Source organism: Pteropus medius, unplaced genomic scaffold (assembly GCF_902729225.1).
Source record: "Pteropus medius unplaced genomic scaffold, Ma_sr-lr_union100, whole genome shotgun sequence".
In the NCBI taxonomy this organism is placed as follows: domain Eukaryota; kingdom Metazoa; phylum Chordata; class Mammalia; order Chiroptera; family Pteropodidae; genus Pteropus; species Pteropus medius.
This window is the reverse complement of record NW_024353907.1, coordinates 2179755-2200368: the sequence shown is the minus strand read 5'-3', so window position 1 is coordinate 2200368 and position 20614 is coordinate 2179755. Positions and strand designations below refer to the sequence as shown.

Below are 20614 nucleotides of genomic sequence, written 5' to 3'. Positions count from 1 at the left end.
TGACCTGTAGTTTAATGGTACAGGATAATCATTTGTTTATTTTTAATGAAAATAGGCTTAATTTTTTTTCTGATTATAAATTTAAAGACATTCGGATAATACAAGAAAGTCTAGGAAAAAGCAAAAATCTTTATCTCTCTTCACAGAGATAGGTATTGTTCAGTGTATTGTTACTAGACTTTTTTCTATGCCTTTTTATATAAGTATAAACCTAAAGTAAGATCATAACTCTACTTGCTATTTTATAACTTCCTTTCCACTCAACAGTATGTCATGAACATATATTTCTATAACAGCATGTATAGATCTAAAGAACCCCTTTTAATGTCTACATAATAAATGATAAAGATGTCTTTTATTTTTCCTAAAAATATATTAGACAAAGTGAATCTAAGCTTGCCTTAAAGATTTAAAAGGCATGCAATTTAAGAAATATAAGGACATTTTATTTTACTGACATATAGTGTCAACCATATTAGACTTAAAAGACCTTCACATATTGTTAACAAAATATAGCAGTGGTCTTAGTTACTGAATAAACTAATTTGTTTCTGTGGCAACTGCAACAAATATTTATTGAACACCTACTAAGGGCCAGCATTGATCTAGATGCTGGGATACTTTGGTTAATTAGATTTGTGAGATCTCTGCTTGCAAATAGTTTACATTCTGAAGGGTTGGAAACAGATACAAACTAAAAATAAATAAGAAAAATATCATTCATTGAAGTACCCCTAATAGTATGTTTTCATGGTAGCATTTAAACTGACATTTTGGTCCTGAAATTTTCAGATTGAGTCAAATCATATATGACAATTATATTTTCAGGTTTGAAGACAATGAAAAACAAATCAATTATGAGTCATTTTTCTGTGTCCTGAACTGGAGAAAACATCCAATGCCTGAACTGGTAGCAATATCGCCCTTGAAAGAGGTAAAATTAACACTTATTTTAAAAACCAGCTGTGGTACCTCCCTTGTACTTTTAATATCTTTTATCTTAAAGTTATTTTTCCATGTAAAATATTAACCAGTGCTTTTGGAAAGAGTGCTCATGTATTTCTGGGTATTCGTGTTAAAGGCTAATTCACTTTCCATGCTGAGTGAACATCTGTTCTATAAGAGCATGACTTTTCTTATGCAGCTGAATTTTTTTTAGTCTTAGTCACATCCAATTATATGGAAGATAGGATAATAGGTTACAGTTATAAATAGATATAAACACTATTATCAAGGGATTCTGGTGACATTATCATGAGCCACAAGAGCAAATCTCAAATGGTGAATATGTCAAGACTCTCCAGTGTATCTGTGGCTATGCACACAGTACAGTATGGGGATGCATATTTCACAGTGGAGCCAAATTTGAAATAAAAATTTAGTAGAAAAATGATTGGTTAGGGAAAACAAAGTTCATATGATCAGATGGTGCTCTCAACGTTGTGGAATTGTCTGAATTCTCTAAAATCTCTTTGGACTAATTTCTGTTAAGTAGTGGGTGGGTGGGTGGTGGTGTTTATATTTTAACATGCTCCAGAAATTGATTTTCTTGAGAAAGTCCCTTGATAAAGCAAATGTCATGTGGTTGATATTCCCAGAAAGGAGGCATTTATTCCTCCCCATCACTGCTAACCAGATCATTTTGGCCTGAATTGGTCTAGTGTCTTTGGGGAGTTCCCTCAGGCATGCAGCTATTCTGAAGTGTCAGGCAGCTTTAGAACTTCCAGATGGTTGGGAGAAAGTGGTGGCATTTTGGAGTCAAACAGAGCTGGGGTTGAATTCTGGTTTGGTCACTTATTTAACTCATTTATTTATAAATTTTATTCTTAGACAAATCATGATTAAGTATCCACTCTCAGCATGTTCCATGCTCTGTGCAGGGGTTCAGAGAGAAAGGTCATTATTGCTTCCTTTGAGGGACCATTGCTGTTGAGAATTCAATACACTCATGATTTGGCACATGGCGAGATAGAGCCTACATGAGATGTTATGGAATGAAGAAACTGCTTATAAATTTGATTATGCAGGGGCAGGAAGTCTTCTCAGGGGAGGTGATGCTTGAAGTTTCAATGATGAATAGTAAGAGTTAAGAAGGTAGGAAAGTAGAATGATATGGAAAAGGCATTCCCAACAGAAGCTCTGGGACAGAGGACAGCATGGCACTTGTGCAGAAACAGAAAGAATTGTGAGGCTGGAATGAAAGCACAAAGCAGAGAAGAATGAGGCTGGAGATAACTGCAAGGGTGAGGTTTGAGTATTATGCTGCAGAGTCTGGAGACCATGGACAAATTCCAAGGAAGAAAGTGACATGATCAGGAATACACTTTAAAGGGAGCTTGCTCTGGCTGGATGGTGGGTAGATTGGAGAGGGGATATGGAGACAGCCGCCTCCATTAGGAGGTACCTGACGTCCCATCATCACCATAATAATAGTAAAGACTTAAAGCATTTACTACGTGCCAAGTACTGTCCTAAGATCTCAAAATTTATTAGTTCATTTAATCCTCATAGCAACTCTATGAAGTGAGTACTTTTATCATTCCCATTCTAAAGATGGGGAAGTTAGAGAAACAACAGGATCTGGTAGAATCAGAAGTTTAACTCGGATTTTTTTCATTGCAGAGAATAAAAAAGAAAAAAATATTTTAATGTAATTATTATTGAAATTATTAGGTTTAATTAAAATCCAAGATGCCATCACAAAAACAAAATGATACTGTCATTTAGTAACCTTTTAATTCTTATCCATGTAAATATCTAATTTTTACATGTAAATATCTAATTTTTACATATAAAAAATGATGGATGGAGTTTATATTCCATTTTTTCATTTATTGTTATAGTATACTGTGTTGGATATCATCCATTTGTCCCATTAAGATTTTTCTAAAGCCCCCTCTACCCTGCTCTGAGTCCCAGGCAATTGACCTTTGTGGGCTGCATCTGTGGGGCCCTGAGCCCTCTGTCCTCCAATTGGGTTGGCCAATGGGATGCAGTAGTAGGAGAGTGGAGAGTAGAGGGAGAAAAAAATCATCTTCTTCCCTACCTCCTCCTACCAGAGTCCACACCGCCTGTTTGGAGGTTCTCTCCACAGAGCTACCCACTCCGGGTTCCAGTAACCACTCTCACATGCCCTTTCAGCCCTGGGTGATGATAATGGTTCCCTGATGCTACAATTCCTGAGGGACTGAATTCCTGTTGGTTTTCTTAAACATTTCCCACAATTTTGTAAATAGTCACTTTATTAAACTCTTCTTAACTTATACAGTTTGCTTATGTCCTCTATTTCCCATGGGATTCTCAAAGATACATGTACTTATTTTTGCTAGTTAGCAACTGCCTTTGTTGTTTCTTTCCCTTACTTCCTTCTTCTCTCCTTTTTCATTCCACCCCATCCACCACCCAAATGTTTGATACCTCTATGTTGGGGGTTTCATCATTTATTGCACAGAAGTATAATTATGCCACATGCATTTATCTGCAGGGTGTTTTTCTTATTGAATATAAATCATGGAAAATTTCTCTAATTTAATATGTATAAACCTAAGCCATTCTTTATTAAGCATAGTATGGATATAGAATAATTTATTCATTTCTATCTGATAGGCATTCAAGTTGTGTTTACATTTTTGCCTCTGAAAACATGTGGTGTCTTACTACTTTAATTTTTATTTTCCTGATGACTATTGAATTTGAATGAAATTTAATTTCTTTTGATACTACAGCCCACAGTAAGAAAGACATTTTTTCATAGCAACCCAGCATGCATATAAACAATGGAACAAAAGTTTCATGAACCAGTACTATTTTAATTACATGTGGTACAGTATGATTTTTTGTGCTTTCTTTCTCTCTTCCTTTCTTCCTTCTTTTTCTTTTCTCTCCTCTTCCCACTTCTTTCTTTCTTTCGAATGTAGTTTGTTTGTGATCCATTAAATTGATTTAAGAACTCACAAAACAGTCACCACCCATACTGGAAAAGGAATCAATGCATGGGAAGTTCAGAGATCCACTCTCCCTTTAACTTGACCTCCCCCATTTCATCTCTTACCTGCTCTGTCAACTAGGACAGTTAATGAGCTGTGGACTTCAGATGCTTTAGGGAGGCAGGTAGAGCAGAAAGTCTGGAACATGAACCTGAGTTTAAATCCTTAGCTCTGCAATTGACTAACTGGGTGACTTTGTGTAAATTACTCAACCTTTCAGGTTTCTCCATCTCAAAAATGGAGATAGAATAATACTTCCAGGGTTCCAGTCAAGATAGCAGACCAGGTAAATGCTGTGCTTGCCTCCTCTCACATCCACATCAAAATTACAACTAAACTACAGAATAGCCATCATTAGGAATTGCCTGAAGTCTAGCTGAGCAGAAGTCCTACAACTGGGGACATATAGAAGAGGCCACCTTGAGACTAGTAGGAGGAGCAGAGATGTGAGACTGGTAGGAGGAGCAGAGATGTGAAATTCTCAACCTGCATGTGGCGGTTGAGAATCAGGAGAAATATATCGGCTGTGGATTCCCCCCAGAAGAGTGAGGGGTCCAGGCTCCACACCAGGCTTCCCAGCCGAGGGTTCCCTGGGAAGAAAAGTCCCCACAACTTCTAGCTATGAAAACCAGCGGAGATTGTGGCTGAGTGAAATGGAGAACTGAGGGAGTCGCAGGCATTTCTCTTAAGGGGCCTGCTCATGGACTTCTCAGTGACAGACTCCCTTGCTCTGAGCTCCAACACTGGGGAAGCTGCTGAAAAAGTGCCAGGGACATACAGGGAGGAACTGGGTTGTCTGGCTTCAGGGTGAGGGCTGGAGTGGCAACTTTCTCCTGACAGAAGTACTGGCAGAAGCTATTGATACTTTATTGAACTGTCCCGCACCTGGTGTACAGATGCAGGTGGGCATCATATCTGAGTCTCCATCAATGTAGCTAACACTAATCACCCTGCCCTGGTGATTCCCTGAGACCCCGCCCCTGCCAACTTGTGGGCCCACCCAAGCCACTTCCAGTAGATTTTCCATACAAACCGCCTATCTTGGCTCATGCTGCAGATTTTCCTAAAATCTCTCAGGGTTCACAAAATGTAAACAAGCAACATCTGGCCTTGGCATGCCCTGTACCTCTTGCTGAGCAGCCCCAAGCCTGGCACTAGCAGCAGCCAGCATTGGATTGTGGCTTGGGCTCTTGAGGCACATCCAAGCCCAGCATGGGTGGCAGCCATCTGCAGATTACTTGGTGGCTCATGCCAAGTGGCCCCAGACAGGGCACAGACTGCAGCTGAACATGGCCTGTGGCTGGGCCCTCCCAGGAGGTCCTGGCTGGCATGCTTGGTGGCCAGCTTCACTCTGAGCCAGAGCACCACCCAGGATCACATCTCAGGATTACATACCTAAAAGGCTTACAGGGCAGATACCAGAGCCCTGTTAAAGTGAATTTTGCTCTGTAGGGTCAGCCCCTGCACAACAGCTCCTCCACTGGTCATGGCCAGTCATCACAACCAATCAGCCCGAGGGTCAATCCCTCCCACTGACAAGCAAACAGCAATCAAGGCTCAACTACTACAGGAGGGCACCCACAGCCCATACAAGGAGACATACTTGGAGCACCTGGCTTAGATGACCAGGGAAGACTGTGCCACTGGGACCTATAGCACACCTACTACATAAGGCTATTCTACTAAGATTAGGAAACATAGCAGCCCTACCTAATATATATAAACAAACACAGGGAGGCAGCCAAAATGGGGATACAAAGAAACATGTCCCACATGAAAGAACAGAACAAAGCTCCAGAAAAAGAACTCAACAAAATGGAGACAAGCAATCTACCAGATGCAGAGTTCAAAACACATATAAGGATGCTCAATGAATTTAGGAGAAGAGTAGATGAACTGAGTGAAACTTTTAACAAAGTGATAGAAAACATAAGAGTGGAGATAGAAAACATAAAAAAGAGCATCATAAATGAAGAATATGATAACTGAAATGAAGAATACCTTAGGAAGAATTAACAATAATTAAATGAAGCGGAGGAGCGAATCACTGATTTAGAAGACAAAGTAGCAGAAAACACCCAATCAGAACAGCAACAAGAAAGAAGAATCCAAAAAAATGATAGTTTAAAGGGCCTCTGGGACAACATCAAGCATACCAATGTGTGCATCATAAGGGTACCAGAAAAAGAAGAGGGAAAACAAGGAATTGTTCAAGAAATAATGACTGAAAAATTCACTAACCTGGTGAAGGAAATAGACATACAAGCCCAGGAAGCTCAGAGAGTCCCAAACAAGATGAACCCAAAGAAACCCACACCAGGACACATCGTCATTAAAATGCCAAATGTTAAAGACAAAGAGGGAATCTTAAAAGCAGCAATAAAAAAACAGGCAGTTACCTACAAGGGAGTGCCCATGAAACTGTCAACTGATTTCTCAACAGAAACTTTGCATGCAGGTCAGAAGGGATTGGCAGGAAATACTCAAAGTGAGGAAAAACAAGGACTTACAACCAAGATTACTCTATACATTTAACCTATCATTTAGAAGGACAGATAAAGAGCTTCCCAGACAAGAAAAAGCTAAGAGTTCATCGCCACCAAGCCAGTGTTACTGGAAGTGTTAGAGGGACTTCTTTAAGAAGAAGAAAAAAATGTGAATAATACAATGGCAATAACTACATATCTAGCAACAATTATTTTAAATGTAAATGGATTAAATGTTCCAATCAAAAGATAGGATGGCTGGATGAATAAGAAAACAAGACCTTTCCATATGCTACAAGAGACTCACTTTAGATCAAAAAGACACACACAGACTGAAAGTAAAGAGATGAAAAAAAAATGTTTCATAAAAATGGAAACAAAGAAAAGCTGGAGTAGCAATACTTATACTAGACAAAATAGACTTTAAAACAAAGGCTATAACAAGAGAAAGAGAAGGACTCAGTTATCCCACTTCTGGGTGTTTATCTGAAGAACCCCTAAACACTACTTTGAAGTGACATGTGAGTCCATATATTCATTGCAGCATTATTTACAATAGCCAAGATATGGAGGCTACTTGGGTGTCCATCAGTGGATGAATGGATAAAGAAGAGGTGATTATACATATATATATACACACACATACATGCACACACACAGATACATATACATACACACACACACATACATATATATATATATATACACACACACACACACATACATACATACATACATACACACACAATGAAATATTACTCAGCCATAAGAAAGAATGAAATCTTGCCATCTGCAACAACATGGATGGACCTAGAGGGTATTGTGCTGAGTAAAGCAAGTCAGACAAAGATGAATGTCACATATGGAATCTGGAGAACATGATAAACAAACAATAGAAACAAGCTCATAGATACAGAGAGCATGTTGATGGTTGTCAGATTGCAGGGTGGGGATTAGGTGAAGGGGAAAGGGGTTTAAGAGGTATAAATTGGTAGTTACGAAATCGTTATGGAGATGTAGAGTATAGCATGGGGAATATAGTAAGTAGTATTGTAATAACTATATATGGTGTCAGATGAGTACTGCATTTAGCGGGGTGATCACTTCATAAGTTATATAAATGTCTAATCAGTGTGTTGTGCACCTGAAACTAATATAATATTGTATGTTAACTGTAATAGAAAAAAAAAGAATACTACTTCCATCAGGGTAGTTGTGAAGATTTAGTTGATATACGCGAGACACTTATAATACCTATATTATATATGTAAATACCTGCATTATTTTTGTAATACCTGTATTATTTTTGTAATACTTGTATTATTGTTTGTAAAATGGAGATGTCTTCCTCAAGTCAGGGGGCTGGGCCTTGAACAGTTAACTTTTAAGGCGAAAATTAGTGATTCTATTCCTAAAGATAAGAGAACAGTTACAGGACAGAAATGTAGCATCAAAAAGGGCCTGTGCTTCAGCAGTAGGCTCTTCCAGTTGCTACTTATTTGTGGTGAGAAGAGCTTTACTCTTAGGGTCTCTTATCACTTCTGCTGACCAAGCCTAGAAGTGGATCAGGCTGTAGGAGACATTTAGAAGGGGCCATTTCTTTTCAGCCATTTAAAAATAAAAGAACATAGGTATAAAGTATTACCTGATTAATTTAACCAATAATGAGAGCTTAACTAGATTCCAGAGTCTGCAGCACTCTAGTACTCCTAAGCTTGTTATTGGTTCATAACTAGATATAAGATAGCTTGGGAATGTTACCAGTGAGTCTGTAAGCTCACGTGAAAATATTTAATGTGAATAGGTTGAACATAATATTGCATAGTTTATACAGTAAAATCAGTAGTAAACAGTATAGTATTTCCTGAACCATGTAGGTATGTTTCAATTTTAATATCTAATATATCCTGAGATACTCTGGGTTGGAGCCTGGTCACAGATTGGGTCCTTAGGAAGCAGATGGAGTCTAATGTGTAAGTGTTTATTCAGGAGCATCCTTGGGATCAATACTCAAGGAAGGGAAGGGAGGGGAAGGACACAGGAGTGGTCAGACGGACAAGTTGAGATGTGATGCAAGTCCAAAGATAGCCTTGGCCAGCCCATAGAGCAGCAGTCCCCAAAGTTTTTGGCACCAGAGACCAATGCGCCTATGAGAATCTAATACCTGATGATCTGAGGTGAAGCTGAGGTGGTGATGCTAGCACCAGGGAGTGGCTGCAAATTCAGATAAATCTTTGCTCACTGGCTCATCACTCACCTCCTGCTGTGCAGCCTGATTCTAAACAGGCCACGGACTGGTACCAGTCTGCAGCCCAGGGGTTGGAGACCCCTGCCATAGAGAGAACCCTGGAGCTAGAATGGCCTTTCAGAATTGTCCTGAGTTGGGCCAAAATGGCCTGGCCTTTATCCCTGTGGGTTGGTTTAGGAAGAGATATAATGTTGGGCAATGAGGCTCTTTGTAGCCAAGACAGCTCTGTAGCTGAGGCAGTCCTTGAAGGGGACTCTTAGCAACTGGGCCACCAAGACCTTCCTCAAGGGGATTCACAGGTTGGTATCTAACCATTCTTAAAGCCTTTGTTGATTTCTTGGTATCAGCTGGGGTCTTGGCAATGTGGCACAGCCTCCTTCCTACCCCTGCTCCTTGGTTATTGTCTGATCTTATACCCATGGCAGAATTGATTGGGGAGTAGTAATGTCAGAAGAGGCCATGAGAGAGTTGGATCAGTTGTATAGATTCATTGGATCCAGTAAGGCAGAAAAAACCTCTCACTTAGAGCTTTAGTGATCGTCAACATTTGGGAAGTCTGCCATGCCAAAAAGTCACATGTGGGACCTCAGGACAAGATCCACCAGGTTGTGAAAGTCACCCAGCCCTGAATATGATGTGATGAGATTTAAGTTCTGTTGAGAACAAGGAATGAGCTCCTGTGTGGAGGCCAGGGGTTAGACAGCTGCACTCTTCTTCAGTGTATGGGCTAGACAGGTTGGCTGTAGTTGAAGTTCCAGAGATGACAGGAAAAGCTCTCTAGAAGTTACTGGCACCAGCCGCCATTCAGAACCTGGATGTCTTTAATCCTAAGGCTGAATGTTATTCTCAAGAGGATCTCTTCCTTGAACTGCAGATCTTACAGAGAAGTAGAAAGGGACTTCCTAGCTGATGAAAGCTGAACAGGCCTTAGTACTAGTTTCAACACCAATTCTGTTTGTATCAGTGTTAGTGGATGGGATAGATGGTAGGGGTGGAGATTTAGGACACCTTCCCAGTCTAGCCTGATTAACTGAAATGCATGGGATGAACAAAGAGGGGGCAAAAAAGAACAGGACCACGGGGATCGGCCAACAGAGGCTGAGTAGGGGGGTGGCCTGGTACACCAGACATGGGATTAGAAGGGCAGGGCTTCAGGATGTCTCTCCAAAACAGGGATCACAGTGCTGGGGAATCCTGAAGTTAGCATTCTTTAGCAGAAGGAGCCAGTCAGCGGCTTCAACCAAGCCTTCGGTCCTGCCCTGGACATAGATCAGGCAAAGTCCATATACCAGTGAGGTTCTAGCAGGAAACACACACAGCATACTCAAAGGAGTCAAGGTTATGGATTTAATGAAGGGACTTTTTTTTCATTTCTTTTTTAAAATTATTTTTCAATTATACTTCACATTAAATTTTATTTTAGTCTACGGCCATGCCACCCTTAACAAGCCTGATCCCATCTGATCTTAGAAGCTAAGCAGGGTTGGGCCTGGTTAGTACTTGGATGGGAGACCACCTAGGAAAACCAGGTGCTGTAGGGGTAAAAAATAAAAAGTAAGGGATTGTAAGCTGATAAGGTCCTTGCAATCTGATTGTGAGGTCAACCAAGGGTTGCCTTGCCTAAAAAATTTTTATTTTATATTAGTTTCAGATAAATAGCATAGTAGACATTTATATAACTTGTGAAGTGATTGCCCCAATTAGTCTAGTAACCACCTGGCACTACGCATAGTTATTACAATATTATTGACTATATTCCCTATGTTGTACTTTACACCCCAGTAACTATTTTATAACTACCAATTTGTACTTCTTAACCCCTTCACTTTTTTCACCCAGTCTCACAATCCCCCTCCCATCTGACAACCATCAGTTTGTTCTCTGTATCTATGAGTCTCTTTTTTGTTTGTTTGCTTATTTTGTTATTTAGATTCTACATATAAGTGAGATATAAGTGAGATTATATCTGTCTTTCTCTGTCTGACTTATTTTACTCAGCATAATACCTTCTAGTTCCATCCATATTGTCACAAATGGTCAGATTTCACTTTTTATGGCTGAGTAATATTCCATTGTATGTATGTACCACCTCTTCATCCAGTTGTCTGTTGATGGGCACTTAGGTTGCTTCCATATCTAGGCTATTGTAAATAGCACTGCAGGGAACATAGGGATGGGTGCATATATCTGTTCAAATTAGTGTTTTGAGTTTCTTTGGATAAATATCTAGAAGTAAAATTGCTGGGTCATAAGTTAGTTCTATTTTTAATTTTTTGAGGAACCTTCATACTGTTTTCTATAGTGGCTGCACCCATTTGCAATCCCACCAGCAGTGCACGAGATTCTCTCTTTTCTCCACATCTTGGCCAACACATTATTTTTGATTTATTGATGATAGATATTCTGATGGGTGTGAGATGATAGTTCATTGTGCTTTTTTTTCCCTGAAGTGAACATATCCTCAAGATTTTATTGCCTTCATAATAAAACAAAATATGAAGCTTAGAACTGAATCACATGGTCCTTTCTCTTTGTATCTTCTCCCAGTTTAAAATGCTTGCATCTCTGGATAGCCAGCATTCTCTTAAATCTGCAGATGGGCCCAATGAATTCAAGCCCAAGACAATCTTCTTGTAGTTTTAGCCTTTTTGCAGAAAATCGGCTTAGTCTGCCCACCACAAACACTCTGCTTCCTGTCATAATGCCACCTTCTCTGTGCATAGAGAGTCCTTGCCCTTTTTGTACTGTGTCACTTTGTGGGATTGGTGCTTGCCATATTTTTTACAGAAAGTCTGGTGAGTTTTAGGAATATTCATCATGTTTGTGAGAGCACTATTGGCACAGAAAGTCTCACTGTGGTTTTAGTTTGCATCTTTTCATATGTCTATTTGCCATCTGTATGTCCTCTTTGGGGAAATGCCTATTCAGGTCCTCTGACCATTTTTTAATTGGATTATTTGTTTTTGTTTGTTTGTTTGTTTTTGGTGTTGAGTTGTATGAGTTCTTCATAAATTTTTGGATATTACCCCTTATTGGATGTATCTTTGGTAAATATCTTCTCCCATTCAGTAGGTCGTCTTCATTTTGTTGATGGTTTCTTTTGCTGTGCAAAATCTTTTTAGTTTGATATAGTTCCATTTTTTAATTTTTCTTTTGTTTCTCTTGCCTGAGGAGATATATCAGAAAAAAACATTACTAAGAACAATGTCAGACAGTTTGCTGCCTGTGTCTTCTTCTTAGATTTTTATGGTCTCACATTTTCGGGTCTCACATTTAAGTCTTGAGTTTATTTTTGTACCTGATGTAAGAAGGTGGTCTAGTTTCTTTTTTTTGATGTAACTGTCCAGTTTTTCCAGCACCATTTATTGAATATTCTTGTGTCCTTTGTCATAGGTTAATTGACCATATAGACATGGATTTATTTCTGCGCTCTCTATTCTGTTCCATCAATCTCTATTTGTTTTTATGTCAATACCATGCTGTTTTGATGACTGTAGCCTTATAGTATAGTTTGATATCAGGTAACATACTTCAAATTTTGTTCTACTCTCTCAAGATTGCTGTGGCTATTCAAAGTTCTTTGTGGTTCCGTATAAATTTTAGAATTATTTGTTCTAGTTCTGTGAAAAATCCCATTGGTATTTTGATAGGGATTGCATTGAATCTATAGATTGCTTTGGGTAGTATGGACATTTTAATGATGTTAATTCTTCCTATCCATGAGCACAGTATATGCTTCCACTTATTTGTATTTTCTTCAGTTTCTTTCTTCAGTGTCTTATGATTTTCCAAGTACAAGTTTTTTTACCTCCTTAGTTAAATTTATTTCTAGGGTTTTTAAATTTAATTTCTTTTTGATGTGATTATAAATGAGATTGTTTCCTTAATTTTTTTGATAGTTCATTATCAGTGTATGCAAATGCAGCCAGTTTCTGAATATTAATTTTGTGTTTTGCTACTTTACTGAATTCATTGATCAATTCTAACAGGGTTTTTTTTTTTTTGACGGAATTTTTAGGATTCTCTATATAGTATCATGTTATCTACAAATAATGACTGTTACTTCTTCTTTTCCAATTTGGATGTCTTTTTTTCTTTTTTCTTTTTTGTCTGATTGCTGTAGCTGGGACTTCCAATACTATGTTGAATGAAAGTTGTGTAAGTGAACATCCTTTTTTTGTACTTGATCTTAAGGAAAATGCTTCTAGCTTTTTGCTGTGGAGTATGATATTGGCTCTGGGTTTGTCATATGTGGCCTTTAGTATGTTGAGATATGTCCCCTCTTTTCTCACTTTGCTGAGAGTTTTTATCATAAATGGATGCTGGATTTTTTTTTTTTTTTTTATGCCTACAGTACCAGGTCTCCCTAGGTGGTCTCCCATCCAAGTACTAACCAGGCCCGACCCTGCTTAGCTTCTGAGATCAGATAGGATTGGGATGCTGGATTTTTTCAAATGCTTTTTCTGCATTTATTGATATGATCATATGATTTTTATTCTTCACTTTGTTTATGTGCTATATCATGTTAATTGATTTGTGGATATTGAACCAACCTTGCATCCCAGGAATAAGGGTCTTTTGACAGAGGAGTGGGTAAGGTTAAGGGAATCAGTCAGGGCAGTGGAGCACTCAGGGACTAGCAAGAGTGGAAAGCCTTTGCTAACCCTATGTCTGGAGGAGCAGGGAGAGGGACTGGTATTATTGAGGCCCAATGCAGAAGTTGGAGCAGTGGCAACAGTTAGAGGAGAATGGTCACTGCCAAACCATGGGTAGGCAGGGAGAGAGCAGGGGGAGAGGAAGTAGAATTAATACCCTTATCTCTTGCTGCTTCCCATTGACTGGACCCACCCAGAAGCCAGAGAACAAGGTAGCTTGGGGAGTGATGCAATCCACAGAGGCTGGCCTCTCAGGGCAGTGAGCTCAGTATAAAGAGCAGAGCAGAAAATAAATCTTGAGGGGAATTACCCAGCACAGTCTATTACCAAAATAGCCTTGGGCTCAGGTGAATAAGCCCCACATTCATGGTATAAGGCCTGGTCCAGACTAACAGCTCCTGGGGCTTGATCTACTGGATGTCAGGACTGGTCCCTTGGACTCATGTACCCCCCGCCCCCACCTGTGATGGCTGGGTGGCCTCAGCTAATAGTACTGGGGTCTAAGAACAAACAAACAAAATTTACAAAGAGGACTGTCATTGTAGCTAATTCAGCTTTGATTAGTCCTGCTGCACTTTGGTGAGAGTTTTTCCTCTATGGATGGATATAAGCTTGTCACCCACTATGACTATTGACTGTGGCTTGTAGCCTGGATTATCAGGAACTCCCTTGGCCAGAGGCCTGGCCCCCGCAGCAGCCTATGGTGAGCCACTGGGACTGTAATTTGACTCTCATTCCATTATGTGATTATCCATGGTCTCAGCATGTTGCCCTGGCACTGTCACAGCCCAGAGACCCCATTTCCATTCTATTGTGCTTGCTCACAGATGGTAGCTGTAAAATTGGCAAAATAGGTCCTGCCATTTAGAGCAACTCTGGTCAATCTCAGAAGTCAAGCTTTAAAAAATAACACTAAATTGTTTATTATAAAAACTTTATAAGTTGCACTATATGACTAGTATCTTATCTTTTGACCTTTCTGAGAAAAATTGGATGTGGCTTTATTTTATAAGCACTAAACTGCAGAAGCGTTAGCAATTGGCTCTAAATCTCCCCTGTTACAACAGGATGATATATAGCCTTGACAGTGGGGAGAAGGGGTCAGTTGGGTGCCCTTTGGGATACATCTTTGGGCACCCCACTTGTTGAGGATCTCCTTTTGGTATTTAGAGGATAGAATATCTGCGACATTTTATTGTCCTAACAACCTTGTGAGAATGTCATTCCCAATTTATAGATAGGAAGCTAAGACTCAAAGGTATTCCTAAAGGTAAGGATTATATAATTAGGGGCTGGTGCCAAAACTTTAATAAACAGTTATTTCTAATATTTGCGGTTAAATTTAATATTTAAAATAAAATATTATTAATCATTCTCACTAGATTTAAAAAATAGCTGGTTAATACATACCAATTACTTAACACAAAGCAATAACCTGGTAGGAAACAATACTGCTGAAATCTACTTTGATTTAAAAGATTGGATGATGCTACTTGAATTGTATGCATAAGTGTATCACTAAAACAAAAAAAAAACCCATGTCTTGAAAACTTTACTTGCCCTATAATGCAGTCTTTGTTTGTTTTGTTCTGTGTTGTAATGCAGTTCTAAGAAAATATTTCTTGTTTAGAAGCTATACCTGTGTTTTAGCTATACTCACGCAGATGGCAACTCTATTGAAGCTTGATCTGGGGCAAAGGAAAGCAAATGTGAAATATTGTTATTCCAGTAAAGACATAAATGGATAAGAATATAAGCAAATCTCTTTGCTTTACATATGAGCTTTTCTTATGTCATCAGAATGCTCTTGATTATCTCAACAAGTCTTTGTGAAATTTCTTCCCAAGATTAATTTTAATTTAATTCATTAAAATTTAACTTGTTTTATGATTTTTTTCAATTTGATTATTTCTAAGGTAATGTTAACCTATTATAAGGAAGAAAGTTCAATAAAACCACAATTTCAATTCCATACACACTACTAGAGTTTTCTGTAAATTCACAGATATTTCCTGTAGAAATGTCCTTTTTTGAATTAGTGGAAGGAAGTAGCAGGGTGAAATCACTAAAATGACTCTTATCAGCCTTATATTTGAGAGGAATAAAAATAATCTTGTTTCAATGAAGTGTGGAATTTAATTGGCTCCTAATCTTTTTCCCTCATGCATCTGGTGGCCAGTACTGCAGTAGAAAATTTTAAACTAGGAGGAGACATAATCCAATTAAATTTCCTTTTAAAAATGTCAAAGCAAATAAATCCAGGGCCCATGAGCTCACACACAGCTTTGCTATTCTCACTGGACAGCTGTTATTTACTGGGTTTTCATCCATCCAATGCCATCTTTGCTTCCTCTTTCAAGGGTGTATGATTCTACAGATCGGCAGCTACATTTTGTCACCATTGATGAACAAGTAATTTATTGCCAACTTGCTTGACATCTTAAGTAGCTCTAGTGAGAGCCAGCTTGGAAGATGTCATGGGCTCTCTTGTAGACAATGATTCTTAGCCATTTTAGAGTCATGATTTTGCATCATTGTTGAATTTCACTCTCCATTTCATAGTTCTTCTTTCTTCCAGAAAATGCTATGTGGCACATATTGTTTATGATCCAGATTAAATTGATTTTTTTTTTAAATTTACACATTGTCTCTTGAGTTATATGGAAGTCACATGGATCCATCTACAATTTGTCAGGAAATTGCTTTGTTTCAAGCTGTGCTGTGACTTTCACAGACCTTTTATTAGTTTTGATAAATGCAAAATTACATAGTATCTTTGGCTTCCTTTAGAAGCCAACTTGGAGAAAAGGATCTGAGTATAAATAGTTTTTTGAGGGGAAGTGAAAGAAGCACTAGTAGGGAGTGAAGAAGTAGGAAATGGAAGAAAAGGAGCTTATACAGGGCATATTATCAAACCGGTAACTAGTGTGGATGACTGAGAAACACAAGGATTCACTGCCTAGCATGTACCTCAGAGTTATCCCACCCAAAGTGCAAATGAGCTGTGGTATTCATCCATCAACTCCCACCAGTCACTGTTTGAAGGCTGTTCTTGAAATGGGGAGAAATAATTTATTCCAAGGCACTTGTGGTATATCACAGGGGCAGCCAAAGCAGGCCTCGGAAGTGAAAGAAAAGCTCTTAGGCAAAGCAACGCAGGTGCTGGCAGTTGGAAATCAGGCTGGTGTGTGCCAAGAGGAAAGGGTGAGGGAATCAGAAAGGGCACTGGCAGAGCCTGCTACACAAAGATGTTTAAGATTCCAACATGTACCATCAAGGCGGCTGTTTTATAGAAACATAAGTAGGCTCATCCTCATCGGGAATGGGGAAGTGGTGGACTGCTGTGGATGACCTCTCCTGTTGTAAAATTGTGATGCAGTTATTTCCACTTAAAATTTATGTGTGCTGACAACAATATAATCTGGAGTTGTCTTCACATTTTGTAGTGTAGGATAAACAAAGGTCAGTGAAGACAAAGAATATTTTAACTCACTGCCCAGGTTGTCATAAATATTCTGTAATGTTTAGAACATTTGAACAATTAGGTAGTGGTAGTATGGGAATTTCTCATGTCAACAAAGAGATTGGGCATGTGATTCTTTTAGATGGACCCAATCACAGGCAAAAATTATGAAGAAGATATCTTTATCTCTACTTTATTGATGCCCCTCCCTTCACTGAGTTTCTTAAGTCTTATCTCTTGCTTTCTACCCTCCTTTGGATTCCACTTTAATTCCTATTAGTTCATTTAAACTAGTACTTGTGAAAATCTCCCGAAAATTGAGAGTTGGCTACAATTCTGGTACCAGTTAAAATGTGTAAGGTTTTCCCTCACATCAAGTAATTCTGGACACCAGCTGGATGTCCTATAATTCAACTCAATACTGACACTATCTATGTGGAGATAGCCTCAAATCCCACAGGTTAAGGGTACAATCCTACAAGACTACCTCCCTGATTCAGACACCATTCTCATGTCCAGGTTGTCCACCTATACTTCTGACTACTGGCTGTAGATTGGAGGTTCCCATGACCCCCTCCTTGAGTTTGACTAATTTGCTAGAGCAGCTCACAGAATTCAGAAAAACATTTTACTTACTAGGTTACTGATTTATTGTAAAAGGATATAACTCAGGAACAGCCAAATGGAAGAGATGCATAGGGCAAGGTATGGGGAAAAGGTGAGGAACTTCCACGTCCTCTCCAGGAGGGTCACATTCCCTGCGCCTCCATATGTTCACTGAACTAGAAACTAGAAACTAGAAACTTGGAGGTTATGCAATAATAGAACTTCAACATATCTTTTTGAGAGGACACAATTCAACCCATAACACTACCCCTTTCTTTTATGACCACTTCAAACCAGACACTTTCCAGGTATTGTATGTTCTGCAGCAAAATCTTTCAGATGTGGCTCTTATTCATCCCAACTTCAGTTGCCCTGGTTATGGCACAGTCAGTTCTTTCCCAGGATTATTGTAGTAAACTCCAAAGTGATTTTCCTCCTTCATTTCATTCTTCGTACATCCAATGAGTTATTTAATTTCTGATCAGATTTTTCTGGCTGAGACCCACCACTGACTTTCCCTAACCACAACATAAAGTATAAACTAGCACAGAAGCCCCCAAGTTTGGTCCCATCTTTTCCTTCTAACCACTTTTCTTGCTGCTTTGTACTATGTGCCCCAAACCACACTGGACTACTCACCCTTTCTTGAAAAGATACTTTTAGGTCTTTAGGCCTTTGCTTATGCTGTTCCTCATGCCTGGAACACCCTACATCACTTTACTCTCCTACTGAACTGCTCCTCATCCCATAAGGCCCAAATGAAATATCACTTAATTTGGGTTGCTTCCACAATTCTATCACATAGAATTATTGAGCTCTTACCTGTGTTTCTGTGATACCTTGTGACTGTGGATACTAATTTAGCATTAAATATATAGCACCTCTTATAAAACAATCTTGACAAAAGAAATATAAGAAGCCACAGTTACGGATTTTCCCTATGTTGATGTTAATCGACTATTGCAGCATAAACAAGAAGTGTGCATGTACATATGTGCATGTGTATAGATTTATGTATACAAGACTTTTTGAAATCTATTTGACACATGTTTGTTACTTATATAATTTTTAATATAAGTTTTTGCAATCTACCTCATCAAAATAATTCTTAAACTACTCCAGAGTGAAGGTATTTATTTCTGCAATTAGCAAATATATATACATATATGCATCACATATATAATATATAAAGTATGTGTATATATATTTATACATGTGTATATATATATGTGCGTGTATATATGTATATGTATAGTGTTATATAAAGTCGCTTATCCCCAAGAGCATGCTGTGAATGAGCCAGTGGTCTTTCCATTGTTAGATTGAAGAAACAGTAACCAAGCAACCAGTATAGCTAGCAGTTTGGGTTTTTTTTTTAATGAATTCTTAATAAAGTATAGAAGGATCTATCACTACAATAATGCTGCATAACAAACAAACCCCTCTCCCCAAATTTCAGTGGTTCGTAACAACAGACATTAATTTTTCTTGTCCATGGGCTTCGAGGTCAGCTGGGTTTGGCTCTATCTCAGCTTGCTCTACCTGGCATTCTGACCAGTAGCATCTTGGGCCATGTTCTCATGGCAATGGCAGAGGCACAGAAGGCCAAGCCAAATCATGCCAGCACATTAGAACCTCTGTTTGTACTACGTCTGCTAACATTACGTAGGCCAAAGCCAGTCATATTAAAAGGACAGGAAAATCAACTCTGTGGAAGGCACTGCAAACTCCCATCTCGAAGAACATGGGTGTATAATTCTAATACAGGGAGGGATGAAGAATTAAGCATAAGAATCCAGTCTACCACAGAGTCCTCGTGATTGAAAAGTGGACAGTAGACATTTCTGCTTCGAAAATAAACTATTTGCCAAGAGCTTATATAATGACAAAAAAAAATTGTTACATTTACAAAACTACACTTTGAAATGTGGTTCTAATTATATCCAACTTTTTTTTTCCTTCTAGAGATGTGAAGATATGTGGCTCGGGATGCCATCACCTATTCCTACGAAATACATTAACTATTTTCAATTTTTAAAGGACGTGTATGGCTTAGAGGAGGAGTAACCATGCCAGTTTTGCTCATCTCCCTTTGATTTCCTGCTCTAATTTTGCCAAGTTTATTTCAGTAGATATAATTTCATTAAAAACAAAAAAAAGCATGGTTCATATTGAATTGAAATCTGTAGACTACAATTAATCTTCTTTTGTCAATTTAGTTTTTCAGCACATCACATTATCATCACATTATATTGCTGATGTACCAGCACTATTAAAAATGTCGTTTAAGGGAACATCGAACATTTTTATTATATTTATGATTTATTAATACCAAAGAATCTAGTGGTAATTTTGTAACCAACATAATTTGATTTTTTACAACAGAAAAATAAAATGACTTTTGATAGCTATACATGACACTATAAAATCAAATGATACCAGCGCAATAAGTTATGATTCTATTAAACATTTTTTGAAATCTTTTTGACACATTTGTTAGTTATATAATTAAACTTTGTAGCACCCATCTTGTCAAAATAATCCTTAAACCTCTCTGGAGTGAAGATATTTATTTTCTGAAATTAGCAAATCTATAAGAAGAAAAGGACTCCCCCATCCCTGCAACACACACTTACACGTGTAAACATTTGGGAGAGAAATTAAAATATATGCAGTGTTTACATTTTAATGCCATTTTTATATCTAAAGTTAGCTTGTTAATTTAGGAATATATGCATATGTATATAATTTTAGTATGACTAAAAATTTATTATGTCTAAAATATTTAGGGTTGTGATTGCTGAAGATTTTGAGAGATCTTTTTGGTTCACTCTCCACACACATGTATCACCCACCTCAGAAGTTTAAATATTCTAAGACTACAACATTTCTCTCCTACATTTCTCTAGTTATATTTTTATTTTTCTTCTAGTCCTATACATTGTATCTCAGCATAACTTTTGTCATGTAGCATATATTTGGTTACCACTCATAAACATGGACTTCTTGGAATTCATAGTGAGAAGTTTGTCTCAATTTACCCCATTCTTCAGCCTTAGGTGCTGTGTATCATAAGTCCAGTTGCTTGGTGTTCTCAGACAGTAGAAGCCTATGGAGAAGAGACTTCAACATTTAACTTTCGGGAACTGCGCTGAGGAAAGGAAGAGGAA

The 20614-nt window shown here is 38.3% G+C and overlaps 1 protein-coding gene, 1 non-coding gene and 1 pseudogene across 2 annotated transcripts in view; 2 read left to right on the top strand and 1 right to left on the bottom strand.

The window, feature by feature from the left end:
• Positions 1-20157, top strand: part of EFHC2 (EF-hand domain containing 2) — a 168706-nt gene extending 148549 nt beyond the window's left edge. The window contains exons 14-15 of the mRNA XM_039851558.1: positions 829-934; positions 19410-20157. Of these exons, the coding sequence (XP_039707492.1) occupies positions 829-934; positions 19410-19511 (208 nt within the window). The 3' untranslated portion in view covers positions 19512-20157. The remainder of the gene's footprint in view (positions 1-828; positions 935-19409) is intronic.
• On the top strand, positions 10143-10261 carry LOC120593707 (5S ribosomal RNA). Its single transcript, XR_005650416.1, has one exon. It is a non-coding gene; the product is annotated as a 5S ribosomal RNA (ribosomal RNA).
• Positions 11223-11539, bottom strand: LOC120593671 (60S ribosomal protein L36a-like; annotated as a pseudogene).
• Positions 20158-20614: the final 457 nt, after the last annotated feature.